The sequence below is a fragment of the Leuresthes tenuis genome, unplaced genomic scaffold (assembly GCF_036924035.1).
Source record: "Leuresthes tenuis unplaced genomic scaffold, fLeuTen1.0.hap1 SCAF_12, whole genome shotgun sequence".
NCBI lineage: Eukaryota > Metazoa > Chordata > Actinopteri > Atheriniformes > Atherinopsidae > Leuresthes > Leuresthes tenuis.
Window position 1 is genome coordinate 23,458,046 of NW_027325366.1, and position 12,097 is coordinate 23,470,142.

The 12,097-nt window shown below is 41.9% G+C and overlaps 4 protein-coding genes across 4 annotated transcripts in view; 1 reads left to right on the forward strand and 3 right to left on the reverse strand.

The window, feature by feature from the left end:
- Positions 1-12,097, reverse strand: part of snx4 (sorting nexin 4) — a 289,781-nt gene that overhangs the window by 92,290 nt on the left and 185,394 nt on the right. The gene's annotated exons all lie outside the window — the stretch shown is intronic.
- On the forward strand, positions 470-2,804 carry LOC140319522 (uncharacterized). Its single transcript, XM_072397189.1, has 2 exons — positions 470-698; positions 1,026-2,804. Exon 2 carries the CDS (start codon positions 1,081-1,083, stop codon positions 2,113-2,115), a length of 1,035 nt encoding a protein of 344 aa, XP_072253290.1. The 5' UTR covers positions 470-698; positions 1,026-1,080; the 3' UTR covers positions 2,116-2,804.
- On the reverse strand, positions 2,966-7,661 carry prmt2 (protein arginine methyltransferase 2). The gene is given in 10 exon segments (XM_072397190.1): positions 2,966-3,178; positions 3,266-3,440; positions 3,533-3,669; positions 3,750-3,879; positions 4,433-4,608; positions 4,778-4,823; positions 4,825-4,916; positions 5,390-5,551; positions 6,889-7,083; positions 7,182-7,661. Coding segments are annotated over 10 exon segments (1,233 nt in total). The 5' UTR covers positions 7,269-7,661; the 3' UTR covers positions 2,966-3,145.
- ercc1 (excision repair cross-complementation group 1) lies at positions 7,832-11,503 on the reverse strand. The gene is made up of 9 exons (XM_072397191.1): positions 11,331-11,503; positions 10,683-11,093; positions 10,380-10,483; positions 10,141-10,240; positions 9,465-9,541; positions 8,952-9,051; positions 8,644-8,715; positions 8,187-8,255; positions 7,832-8,097 (listed from the first exon to the last, which is right to left on the reverse strand). The coding sequence occupies exons 1-9, from the start codon at positions 11,388-11,390 to the stop codon at positions 8,035-8,037; spliced, it is 1,056 nt and encodes a 351-aa protein (XP_072253292.1). The 5' UTR covers positions 11,391-11,503; the 3' UTR covers positions 7,832-8,034.

A 12,097-nucleotide genomic window follows, 5' to 3' on the forward strand; every position in this document is an offset into this window, starting at 1 on the left:
AGGGCACCACGGCTCACGGCGACTGTAGACTTTAGATTTGGACTTAGACAGACTTTATTGTCATTCAGAAGCACATTCGCAATGTACATTTGAACGCGATTTAGTTTGCAAGGCTCCAAAAAAACAGAAGACAAGAGAATAAAAATAAAGTAGAATAAAATATAAAATTAATAGAAACATGATTAAAAATATGTATATGACTTATTTACAGAAATAAAAAGAAGTATGAGTAGTGCAATAGAGTTCACATTGTCCTCGTAAATTGACTATTGTCATATGTATGGGGGGGTTATTGGGAGTTTAGCAGTCTTCAGGCGTTGGGGATGAAGCTGTTGTGGGATCTGTTCTGCTTTTGATGCTGCTGAACCTCTGAACCTCTTACCAGAGGGCAGCAGGGAAAACAGTCCTTAATAGCTCAGCAATGTGATTGTTTTTTCTTCTCTAAGTGTGTCAGCATTGTAAGTTTGTGCCTCCTTAACGCGATGACACTCAGCGCAGTTGCTCCGCCGCTCGCTAGATGATGCTGCAGCCCTGTTTGATCAGAGAAACCGGGCTGCTTCTTCCAGGAAAACGCAGCTGACCACGTACGACCCAGCGGTCCCCCCATTGTTACTTAAATCCGCTATTGTTGGTTTTTTATGTGCTCACCAGTTAAATCAACTTAGTTGACGCTAAATGTCTTAGGAAGAATAAAAACGGTATGTAAAATCTTTGATCCTTCGATGTTAGTCGCATCTTTATATTCTCCGCATTGTTTACGACGAAGCAGGCCCTACGCTCAGATGACAGGCTGCAGAGGAAGCTGTCTTATTAGGCATTTTCTGGTTGTTTCACCTGTTTGGCCCACGTACTGAGTAACAACATAGTACGATCGTGACTGACACAACGTGGTGCAGAAATCAGTAAAGATAATGGGGTGTATGTAGCTGATAGGGTGGGAAACGGCTCGTACGTGCTTTATATAACCTAAAAGCTGTTTTAACACTAAAGCCTCGTGTACGTTGTGTGTTTGCTTCTCCTCTCAGATCATCTTTAGAAAGTGCAATCCCCTCCCCTCCTGCTGTGGCTGTAGATGGCAGAATGCTGGATAAAACCAGTGACAAAGAGCTGCAGTCTGGGCTCTGCTCAGACTGTGGATGCAGCTTCAGTCTTCCACAGCCTGACTCTGACCCGGACTCCACCGACGCCTCAGCTGCTCCTAAACCAGAGGAGACCGAGAAAACCGACAGTCCTTCTAAATGTCCATCCTGTCGGGCAGGTGGCAGCAGCAGCCGCCCTAATGGCCGGCGGCCCCACCGGCGCATCCGCCTGGACCCTCACAGCTGCAGCCTCTGCTCCAAAACCTTCATCTCCTATGCCCACCTGACCCTTCACCTCGCCTCTCACAACAAGGAGAGGAAGTTTAGATGTGGCATCTGTGGCAAGTACTTCCACCAGTCCTCCCACCTGATTGCTCACAGAATAATCCACAGTGGAGACAGGCCATTTAAGTGCCCCGAATGTGGAAAGACTTTCGGACGCGCCTCACATCTAAAGACACACCGTCGTCTCCATACAGGGGAGAAGCCTTTCAAGTGCACCTACTGTGACAAGTCGTTCACACAGAAGGCTGGACTCTTGGCTCATGTTCGCTTGCACACTGGGGAGAGGCCATACAAGTGTGAGCAGTGTGGTGAGGGGTTTCGATCTTTGTCACTCTTGCTCTCTCACAAGGCTCAGGAGGCGTCCGGACAGACCAGACCACCACCCGCAGCACCACCCAACCAGCCTCAGGGGACACAAAGCAGCACGGAGGATCTGAAGTGCGGTGTCTGCTGCCGCACCTTTGTGCGCTCATCATACATCAGGCTGCACATCCGCCTGAAGAAAGGACAGAGACCTTATCACTGCAAAGTGTGCAACAAGACCTTTGTCAAGCTGGATACATTTGTAAACCACTGTGACAAGCACTTGAGGCAGAAAAAGGAGAAAAATAAGGAGGTTAAAGACAGAGTTGTTAAACCTCCGTTGTTTGTCCCACTGTCCAAGCCTCCATCTCCTGAGACCACTCAACCTTTATCCTCAGAGGTGAACACGCGCTCCAGAGTGAAAGCAAAGACTAAGACTGAGCCGTAACCAAGAGGAGAAACGACTAAGGTGTCATAGCTGTTCCGCTGCAGCACGTCCTAATGGCACAGTTGTGTCAATCAGTTTAATTTAATGCTTCACATGTTCACAAATCAGGGTCATTCAGAGTAAGAGACAAAGAGCAAACAAGTAGTTGGAAACCCCCCCCCCAACATATTTTTATTTAACTTAAATCAACATGGGGTTTGGAATTGTACAGTATTGTTATTTAGAATGTCATTGTTAACAATAATCCTTGTAAGCACAGTGTTGTGGTTTTAAAACATGTTTTAAGACATAAAAATGTTGTTAGACTTGAAGGAGACCTGCCCGGCCAAAACATCGGTCTAACTAAATTAAAATGAAGTGCGTATAGAGCTGGAGTGTGTGACACTTTTCTCTTATCTCCTAACTGTTTCCATTAATAAGCATCTCACTGCAACACTTGGTGTGCACTTCTTGTCTGGTATATTTCAGCACACACACCTGATCAGGATTCCAGCGGCATGTATTGTTCCCTCTGATCTTGTAAAGTAAAAAAATCCTAAAATCTGAAACGATTGTTTTCTAAAATCCATGTCAACCAATCCTCAGAGGTCATAGTATGTACTGTAAGTGCTGATGACGATGTAAATGAATGCTTATTGTACAACAATAGCAAAGTTAAGCTTGGCAAGTAAATTAAAGATGAAAAGGTAGCGTGGCCTTGTCTTTTGTTTCATCTCAAGGCTTAAAATATATGAAAAACAGCCTCTTGTTAGCAAGAATCTTAAAAAAAAAACAAAAAAAACATTCTGCTGATCACAAACAGTATGTCCTCACAGTCCATTCTGTCCTCACAGTTCATTCTGAGTGGGCGTATTTTGTGACCACTTGGTCCTGTGGCCATCAGGCTTATCACTAGAGGCCTAAATGTGCAATCAGATTAAACTGCGAGAAACATTCATTGCAACCTTTGAGCCACACTCGTAAACAGGTCAGAAGAGTGGATGTATTAGAGCGGTTTTCTGTGGATTGCCCATGCCGACGGTTCAGTCTGTCACCTCCACAGGGGGAAACTTTTTCTCCCGACCTAAAGATTAAAAAGAACAAGTGAACAACTCTGTGAAAAACAATCTAGCACAGCTTTGTGGGTATGAGTGCATATTAAGATGTTTGCCTGGCAGTCATCCGTATCCTCTGTGCAGCTGTTGATGTTCCAGTTTAGGGTAACAGTCATGTGGCGTCTCCAGATGGGGTTTCTGCGCAGGACAACGGTTCCACTGATGGAGTCTCCATTATATACACTGACCGGTCTGTCCAGCATGAACAGAGTCTGCTTCCAATGGGTTAGCCTGATGTGAAATAGTTCATATGACTGATGTTTTTTTTTAAAGTAATATATGTTCATTTAAGGCGTTAAAGATGGTTTTGTTGTGTTCTTTACTCAGAGTTTGGTCCAGTGTGTAGCTCCACTGTTGCACCTCCCGCCTCCAGGCTCTCAAAATGAACAGTGAACCAGGCAGTAAATCCATGGAAAACTCCAGGCTTTTTCACAGAGAACTGAAACTCACCCTTCATTTCCTGACAAATGAAACAAGAGTTCTTTTAGTACTAAAGTCCAACTTGGCGGAGCTGTTCTACTGATAAAACCCGCATCTTACCTCAAGGTCTCCCACTTGCAGAGTGTACATGTCCAGGCAGATGACGTCAAAGGGAGCAGCGAGGCAGTCCTCCGGTTCCATGAGATGCCTGAACTTTGGCTTCGTGAAAAACTCTTGCTGTGCCAAAGGTCTAAAGAGATGGGATATCATTCAGAACTGATTGAGAAATCAGTTCGCTGACACAACAATATCTAACATAACAGAAAATGATCATTTATAGGACTATAAACAGATGAATTGCTCAGTTAGTGTATGTGAGAATATTTATAGAGTACAGAATAGCATGTAAACCTGTTCCCATACTGAATCATAACTGTTACAACAGGCCAGCTAAAAATGGATCACTAAACAATACGATCAACGAAAGCATAAAACAGAAATAAGTTCAAACAGTTTCTGCAGCAAAACTTTTTAATTTGGAGTAAATATCTCCTCGTTACTATCCTTAAATCAGTGTTATGATTACTGTTGCTGTAATGATGAACACCAGACAGTACATAAAGTATGCTGCACTGTCACTCGTGTTTTTGGCAATAGTGCATCTAAGAAGTAAAAGTTTGCCATGGGCTGCAACATGTTATAAAATACCAAATGTTTTGTAGGTTCCAAATCTTAAGGTTCTTGGACAATTGAAAGCAAGAGAGGGTGTTATTCATAGGCTACAGCCAAATTATGGATCTTACTGAAGCGGGGTGAAGTCAAGGCCATAAGGCCTCTCCCAGAAGGCCATTTTCTCTGCGTAATAGCTGTCAGCCTGACATGGAGCCAGAGTGAGGGCTGCAGAGGACGGCCACATTACACCTCCATCTCTGAGCCAGCGGTCTCTGGCCACCAGAACCGACTCCACCATGAACTCAAACTAAACCAAAAGAAAATAGACAAAAAAAGACATCATGTCCCAGCGAAAAGGGTCGAAAGTGGAAGGGTATGACAGCAAGCAATGATGAAAGCAATGGTGTAGAAAACAAAACGCTTCCAATAGTCAAAACAATCAGTGTTTTCAGGACCGGGAACATCATTATTGTTACCAGTAGGCAGGTGCCCATCCACTCAGACACCAGGACGTCCACCTGCACCCTGGAGCACTCTTACCACCTCCTCACAACCATTCTGCTTCACCAGCTGCCTGGTGTACTCCGCCATGGAGCTCGCCTCCACCGCATACACCTCGAGAGCAACAGATTAGCTTTCTTACACCGTGCAGCAACACTACTTCACCAGCAGATGGCATTAGAAATATTCTAATGCTCAACATTAACATACTCCTAATCTGAGCTGTACTCTCAATTATTCACCGATTCCGTTGCTAGTAATGAACATATTTTAGGTTTATTTAAGAGTGTTTTTTTACCCCTTTTGGAATCTTGGAGTAGATGACTAACATTTGGACATTTTCATGATACTCCAATGTTAATTAAGGCTTGCCTGGTATAGTTTTAAAATGTATTGGGGTAAAACATAGCAAAGATATTCCCATATTCCAGTTTATTGCTTTAATGCTCCAGCGTGTCAACAGGTGACTCAAATTCATAGCAGCACACAGCGATATCTGCGATGTACGATACACTTCAGCATACCAAGCCAACAACTTTTTGTGTGACATACCACGTGTGATAAATTCCCCATCAGTCATCCATTACCGTTGAAGGTCGTGCAAGCTGAGCGCAGAACAGGCTGATGATGCCGGTCCCACATCCGAGGTCCATCACCACCTTTTTCCTCAGGGAAACGCTGTTGCCGAGAATAACCTGCCGGTACGTCTCAGTGCGGCTCCTGTCCGACAACATTTCCAGATGAAGCCTCTGTATCATGAGACACGATTAAATAAATACAAGAAGTGAAACCACTCAGTGGAGTGAATAAATGTCAGAATGACACCGGCAACTTTATATGTGGCTTTAGACCCAAGTTTTTATTGCAAATAAATACAAAGAAAACATTGCAATACAGAGTCCCTCCAGAGCCTGCTCACGGTGAGACAATTGAACCTTAATATTTAATAGGACACACAAACGTGAAACATAGAATATCTTCAGGCCAAAGCAGTATGTGGTCACAGAACTGCTGTGTTTATTTTGCATGACAAAGACCTGATGAAAAGTGGCATCATGAGACAAAATGACGCTTATGAGAAACGGCAATGTGAAATGAAAGCAAACACATATAAAAGCTGTTGTAATCAAATAACTACTTCTGCTAATAACGTTCTTCATGTTAACTATATCAAACTTTTGGCAGAAAGAGATTCGTGGTGGTTTGGTGCAGACATTCTCCCTCTTGTGAACCTCCTGTCAGCAATTCGCAGAGGGAGTATATGAGCAAAGTGGGTTGTTTAACTGAGAAGGCTAATCTAAAGGTTTGTGCAAGTTAGATTTATGGCCTTAACCAAGGCTCGGACATATCAGCTGCTTTTTCATGTTTTCAGAGTTTGTAGTTAATTTATAAGCAGTGACAACATTCAAATACATTAATCAGTTGTGGCTTTCTTCCCTCTTTGTATTTTTTTTAAGTATTGTTATTTCCAAGCAGTGTGCTATCATTGAGCTGTTTCCTGCTTCTCCTCTTCTCACCATTTATAAGACCGTATAAACTCAAACCACACCATTTAAGTCAGTTGGGGGTTAAGTGGTTAAGGGATGTTGGGCAAAAGTACTGATGCACTGCAGCCTGCACTATTGCTACAATTGTATGTACCATTGAATAGCATCCATGCTGCTGTTAATATACCCCAGACCAAGCTGTATCTGCAACCAAATATTTTACAGATGACATAACTAACAGCTATTTTTTAGGAAGAGAAATGGTCCCCCCATGTTTTATCCAGGGTGGTGCATTCAAGAACATGCAGACAAGTCCACCCTTTATGCTGATTCGTATCAATTCTAGGCTTGATTGAAAAAGGTTCATACGATGCAACACTGCTGCTCTCAGAGGAACTCAGCATGAAGGAGGAGTAACTTAAAGTAACTGCACTGCTGTATCAGGATAGTGCAACTTTGAACTTACTGCAGTATCTCTCAAGTCTCCACATATCGACTGTTGCAGCCTCAATCTACTATGCACGGTTACCTTGGTGTTCAGTGTCAACATGTGGATTGGGACAAGAACAAGCAAAACACAATGGCTGTACTTTTCTAACCAGTGTGCCATAACTGCCAAAGTATTCTTCATCCTGCCATGGGTCCTCCAGTGAGATGTCCTCCTCTTCCTCAGCGGCGTCGTGGCACAGATAGCTGGCAGGAACATAACCTATGACCCCCTGCAGCTCTGCCCACCACCACTCTACGGTAGGCTTGGAGTGCACGAGCAGTCTGTCCCCGACAGAGAAACTAAGCTTCGGGACAAAAATGGTAAAGGCAGTGTCAATGTTCCGACCTTTAGGTACGAAGAGTACAAACGTTAGTCTGCCAAGGCTCCGCATGGCTCACTAACCTGCTCAGAGCCGCTTCCAGTGAAGTCAGACGAAGCGACGTACTCTTCAGGGGACAAATCATCCTCGTCCCCTTTCTCCGCCTGCATGTTTGACTGTGGTCTTTTTGGTACACAGATAGTTTTTTTTCTCTTTTAAAAAGTAACTTAAGTCTGTAAATAAAGTAACGGTGTTTGTTGCTACAAAGAAACGAGTAAAAACTCGAAACAATCTGCTCTTGTGTGCACAGTAAAGACTTCCTGTTTTAACGTCATCTCGAGTGTTTTTGCGTTTGTCGGAAATTTTAAAACTCGAATAAATCTGGCAAAAAATCACGCTCCGAACAACTAGACTTGCTAAGTTTGTTTGCGCAAAGTGTATTGTGCAAGTTTTTCGACACTATAAGCAGTAAATGCGCTAACTTATGAATGAATTAAAGGCGTTTTACGTGTTTGAATTCCTTTAGCGGTCCTCGTCACATTTGGTTGGTTTCCACTGCAGTAAAAAAAAAACAATAGTAGAAACTTCATCACGTGCTTCCCTCGTCCCCCCCATCACCATAACCAGTTTTTCTTTTCACTGAATGATTGATTTTTGCCGTGACTGAAATAAATGTAAGGATACAATTTAGGGTATAAAAGCAATATTTATTATTTCAGGAACAAACATGACAAGCAAAATGTTTCACTCCATTACAAAAACAGACAAAAAAACACATTGCAGGTCAGTTTTTTTAAAAACTCCATGCTAATTCTCACATTTCTTTCAGCAATAAAGAGGGTTTGTGGTGCTACTTCAGTCCTTTGTGTGCTGAATGCTTTTCATAACCAACTCTGACATGACCAGAAGCATGTCACACATCCTTGGTGAGGCATCTCAGCTGTCTTTTGTCTTTGACTTGAGAAAAGGCTTGTGGAGCACGTCATAGAGCCGTCTCGCCTGCGAGTACAAAATGTCAAAATGATTACTTGGCAAATAATCCATCGACACTTGAGATGTCAATATCCTGCACACTTTTTCTCCCTAACCTTTTGCGGTCCAAGGCCCGGGCAGAGCACCAAGTCTTCCTTCGAGGCACCGATGATTCCCTCCACAGACTGTAAAGAAGTGAAAACAAAAAGAGGAAAAACGTGTCCTCTCTGTACAGTATAATGACTGCATAATTTACTCTCTGTGAAATGAGAAGTTCAGTTCAAAATTATACTACACTGCAGCTAATGAGAGTGAAAATACTGTTGGAATTCTCTGTATCAATTTGACCATGTTTTGAGAAATTTCCCCATTTCTGATTCTTTGTTTTGTTCATTATTGCGTGTCTGCATCTAGCAAATTTCACAATGAAATGTGCCCACTGATCAGCACCAGACAAAACACATTCATGTCTTCATAAGCATAATGATAGCATCAGTAACCGTTTTCAAACTTTAAACTTGGCCTGGTTATCCCTGGTTAAGTTGGCGTGGTTCTTTTTTCATTGTTACTCACCGAGAAAGTAGAAAGCAAGGTAATAGCATCAGTTTTGTTTATAGACTTCACGGTGGTCAGGCAATCTGTAACCTTTAAGTAAACATAGGAAATCAAGATTGGATCATATCACATTCCTGCAAGACCTTTGCAAAAACTTTGACTGAGATCAGATATTTTCCATGCCTTTTTCCTTCTGCCTGAGTCATTTTCAGTCTGGTGTATTATAATGTCTCCAGAACTTTTCAAACTGGCAAAACGTCAATGCGGAAAGTGAAAAAAAATTATCTTTAAATAGCTAAACATCAAAAGGGTAAATCCACACACACCTTTGACAGGTAGTTTTTTTCAACTTGCTCCTTCAGGAGGTCGGCTGGTTTCTTTTCATAGGACTTGTACGTTTCCAGATAACGCCCTGCTTCTTCTGGACTACCGATTCAACATGAAAAATATACAAAACAGAGTGGAGAAAACATCAGGCTCAAAGGCTGGTTTCCACTTACTGATACCAGTTAGAAAAAAAAAAAGACGAAGGAGAAGATGAATCATACAAAATATCTACAAGCTCTTCTGTTTAAATGGTTACAGGGTTTGACATGTTTGGTCATTTATTTGCTCTCAGTCTAACCAGGAAGGTCCCTTTGAGATACAATATCTCCTCTTCGTCCTGGCACTGATGAAACATCAGGTGGTGTCCTTAGCAAAACCCAGAAAAGTCTAACTTTATCTTCTGGTGGCATACTTTTAAGGTGGCAAGGCCAGGACCCTAAGCTCGCTCATGAGAAGTCACAATTCAAAACAGTTTCCCAGAGCACTTGTGTTTCAGCTGTTACAGGTTTTACCTCCAAGCCAAAATGAGAGTGCAGTCAGCCATTATACAGATGCGAGCCAGCTCCTTTAATGCGTAATGAGGATCTTTCTGTGGTTCAAAATAACAAGAGCAAAATTAAAAAACAAAACACACAACATGAACTCTTGTGGCTTTATAAATGTAAGTTGAGGATGTTTTGCAAACAGATATAATCAATATTTCTTTAAGAAGATCTTCTTTGTACAATACAGTTTCCTCCATTTATCACATCTGACATCTATTTTTGTTTTTCTTGCGCCACATGACGCTAAAAACAGTCACCAGCTGCACACTTCATTTACACATATTCAAGTGAAACTAATTCTGTTGAGAAAAAAAAACTTCACAAATGAATAATTCCACAAGGGCAGGCTGCATTACAGGCGCTACTCTGTCAAAGCTGATGATATCAGGCCGCCATACATTTTAATTCTTGTTGGCTTTCTTCCATAAAAGATGGCATTACCCGTTTGAGAGCTGCAATTCTTAACTTCTGTCACAAGGTAACAGAAACATAGATATTTGTCTACATATTTGTTGTCCATTTGCATAAAACAAGTAAGAAATAGAGACATCAAGTAAACCATATCCTCTTTGGCTCTGATAATATTACTTCTAAGTAATTACAACAGAGTCCACCATCAATGATACAAAACATCTATGCTTACCACATCTACTTGAACTAGCAGCACACGTAGGTTAAATGTGTTGCCAAGCTGCTTCAAACGGTCATGGATGTAGTTTGGGTTGAGGTTGTGGTACCTCAGACTTCAAACAGGGTCCAAAACCAATATAGTGGGAGAGCAGAACAGGAGAGAGAATGAGGGTAAGGACAAAGTTCGTAGCCATGAAATGTGAATACCCCCAAAATATGCTAATAAAAAAGTATTAAATGTGAAAAAGCCACCTGAGGAAGAGGGCACAGGTTGTCTGTCCCAAGACGTAGTCTGGTACAACATCTCCAAACTCCCATGGCACACTCCTCACAAACTTCAGAATGGGATTTCCCCTCTGAATAATGAAAATAAAGAAATACAGGTGTGATGTTGTGCTGAAAACCGTTTATTTCAGACAAGTCAAGAAATAGTACAAGACGATGACGTACCTGAAATAAACACATGTACAGAATAACATAATGGACACATGGATATGGTTCATTTTTATGCTGTTTCTGTTGTAAGAGTGAAAACTTATACATGAATTTGCACACCTGTCGAGGACTGGCGATAATGCTGCTCCCCGACCCCACAGGCTTAGGACCCAGGCTAAGGCTTGGGTCTGACTTTTGACAGCTGTCCTCACTTCTTTTAATCTCCTGGAGTCGCGCTTCAGTCCCTTTGACAGAGTCCTGAGCTGTTTCACACCTTCCTGTGGTAGAGGACATGGACTCTGGTTCCTCTTGTCTTAGACTGGAGACACCAGCACCTTCAGTCCTGAGCAGTTTGGAGGGAGAATCCCTCTGTGGAACAGCAGCCACATTGCTCTTGCTCTGGACGATGTATTCTGCATAGGACAGGGGCTGGTCCGCTGACTTAGGAGCAGGATTTACAGTGGATGCAATAGAAGCCGATGTTGTCGGTGTTTGCTGTCCTTTAGAAACAGGCTGAAACTGTGGCTTTGGCTAGAACACAGTTAAAATATAAGTCAGTCTGAGCACTATATTCACTATAAATTTATGTAAAATGATAAATCATAATTTGACCAAGTTAACCCGACCGAAATGTCGGGTTGCTAAGTTTATGAGTTCATTTTAAAAAGTTACTTCGGAAATGAACGTTGTTGTTATGGGCTGAAAAGCTTGTCAGTTAGCTTCAAAGCTAAATAGCCGCCAAATTAACAATTAAAAAATAATACAAACCGGTGTTCTCTCTTTGGTGAAGGCAGAGTCATCTAGGTTGATGTGAAACCTCTTCTTCATATCTTCAGACTGAAAAACACTTTTCAAATGATCACATACCCCTGATAAGCGTGATTAAATTTGTACAATCGAGACTCAACAGACAGGACAGCGAGTAGCTTTCACACTTCCGGAACAATCCCACCAGAATAAAAGCACAGTCCTTATTAGAGATCGTTTTTGTTTGTTTTACAGTCTACGGTCCTTAAAAATAATATACACTCAGCACACATTTCATAACAATAAGGCTTCTTTTTGTACCTTATTTCCTTGTTACTGTTTACTTTGTTGTTGTTAAAAGAAGACACTTTACCATAAACTCACCTTAAAGTGGCAAGTCTAACTTTTTTTTTTCTAAATTACGTACAAACTGTGGTCGTGGCAGTAGCTGTCGAAAATATACAACTGCTGTTATTGTAAATGCACGTTTTCAAGCCTAAAGAAAAACGAAACCATTCTACAGGTATCCTCATAACTTGATTAGCACTCATTGTGTACTAAACGGAATTTCATTATCAATTTTTGAAAATCAACTTGAACAACACCACTGTATGAGTTTCCTTCTCCGTGAACCTTTGCCAGGTCTTTACTACACATGTATTTTAGTTCTTGCTTTTTTGGGGGAGTCTTTATTTTTTGTGTGTTCATAAGGTAAAATCCAGCATCACTGAGTTGTGACAGGTGACTGGCATGGCTACTGCAAAATGGTCCTCTTTACTTCCTTCAAA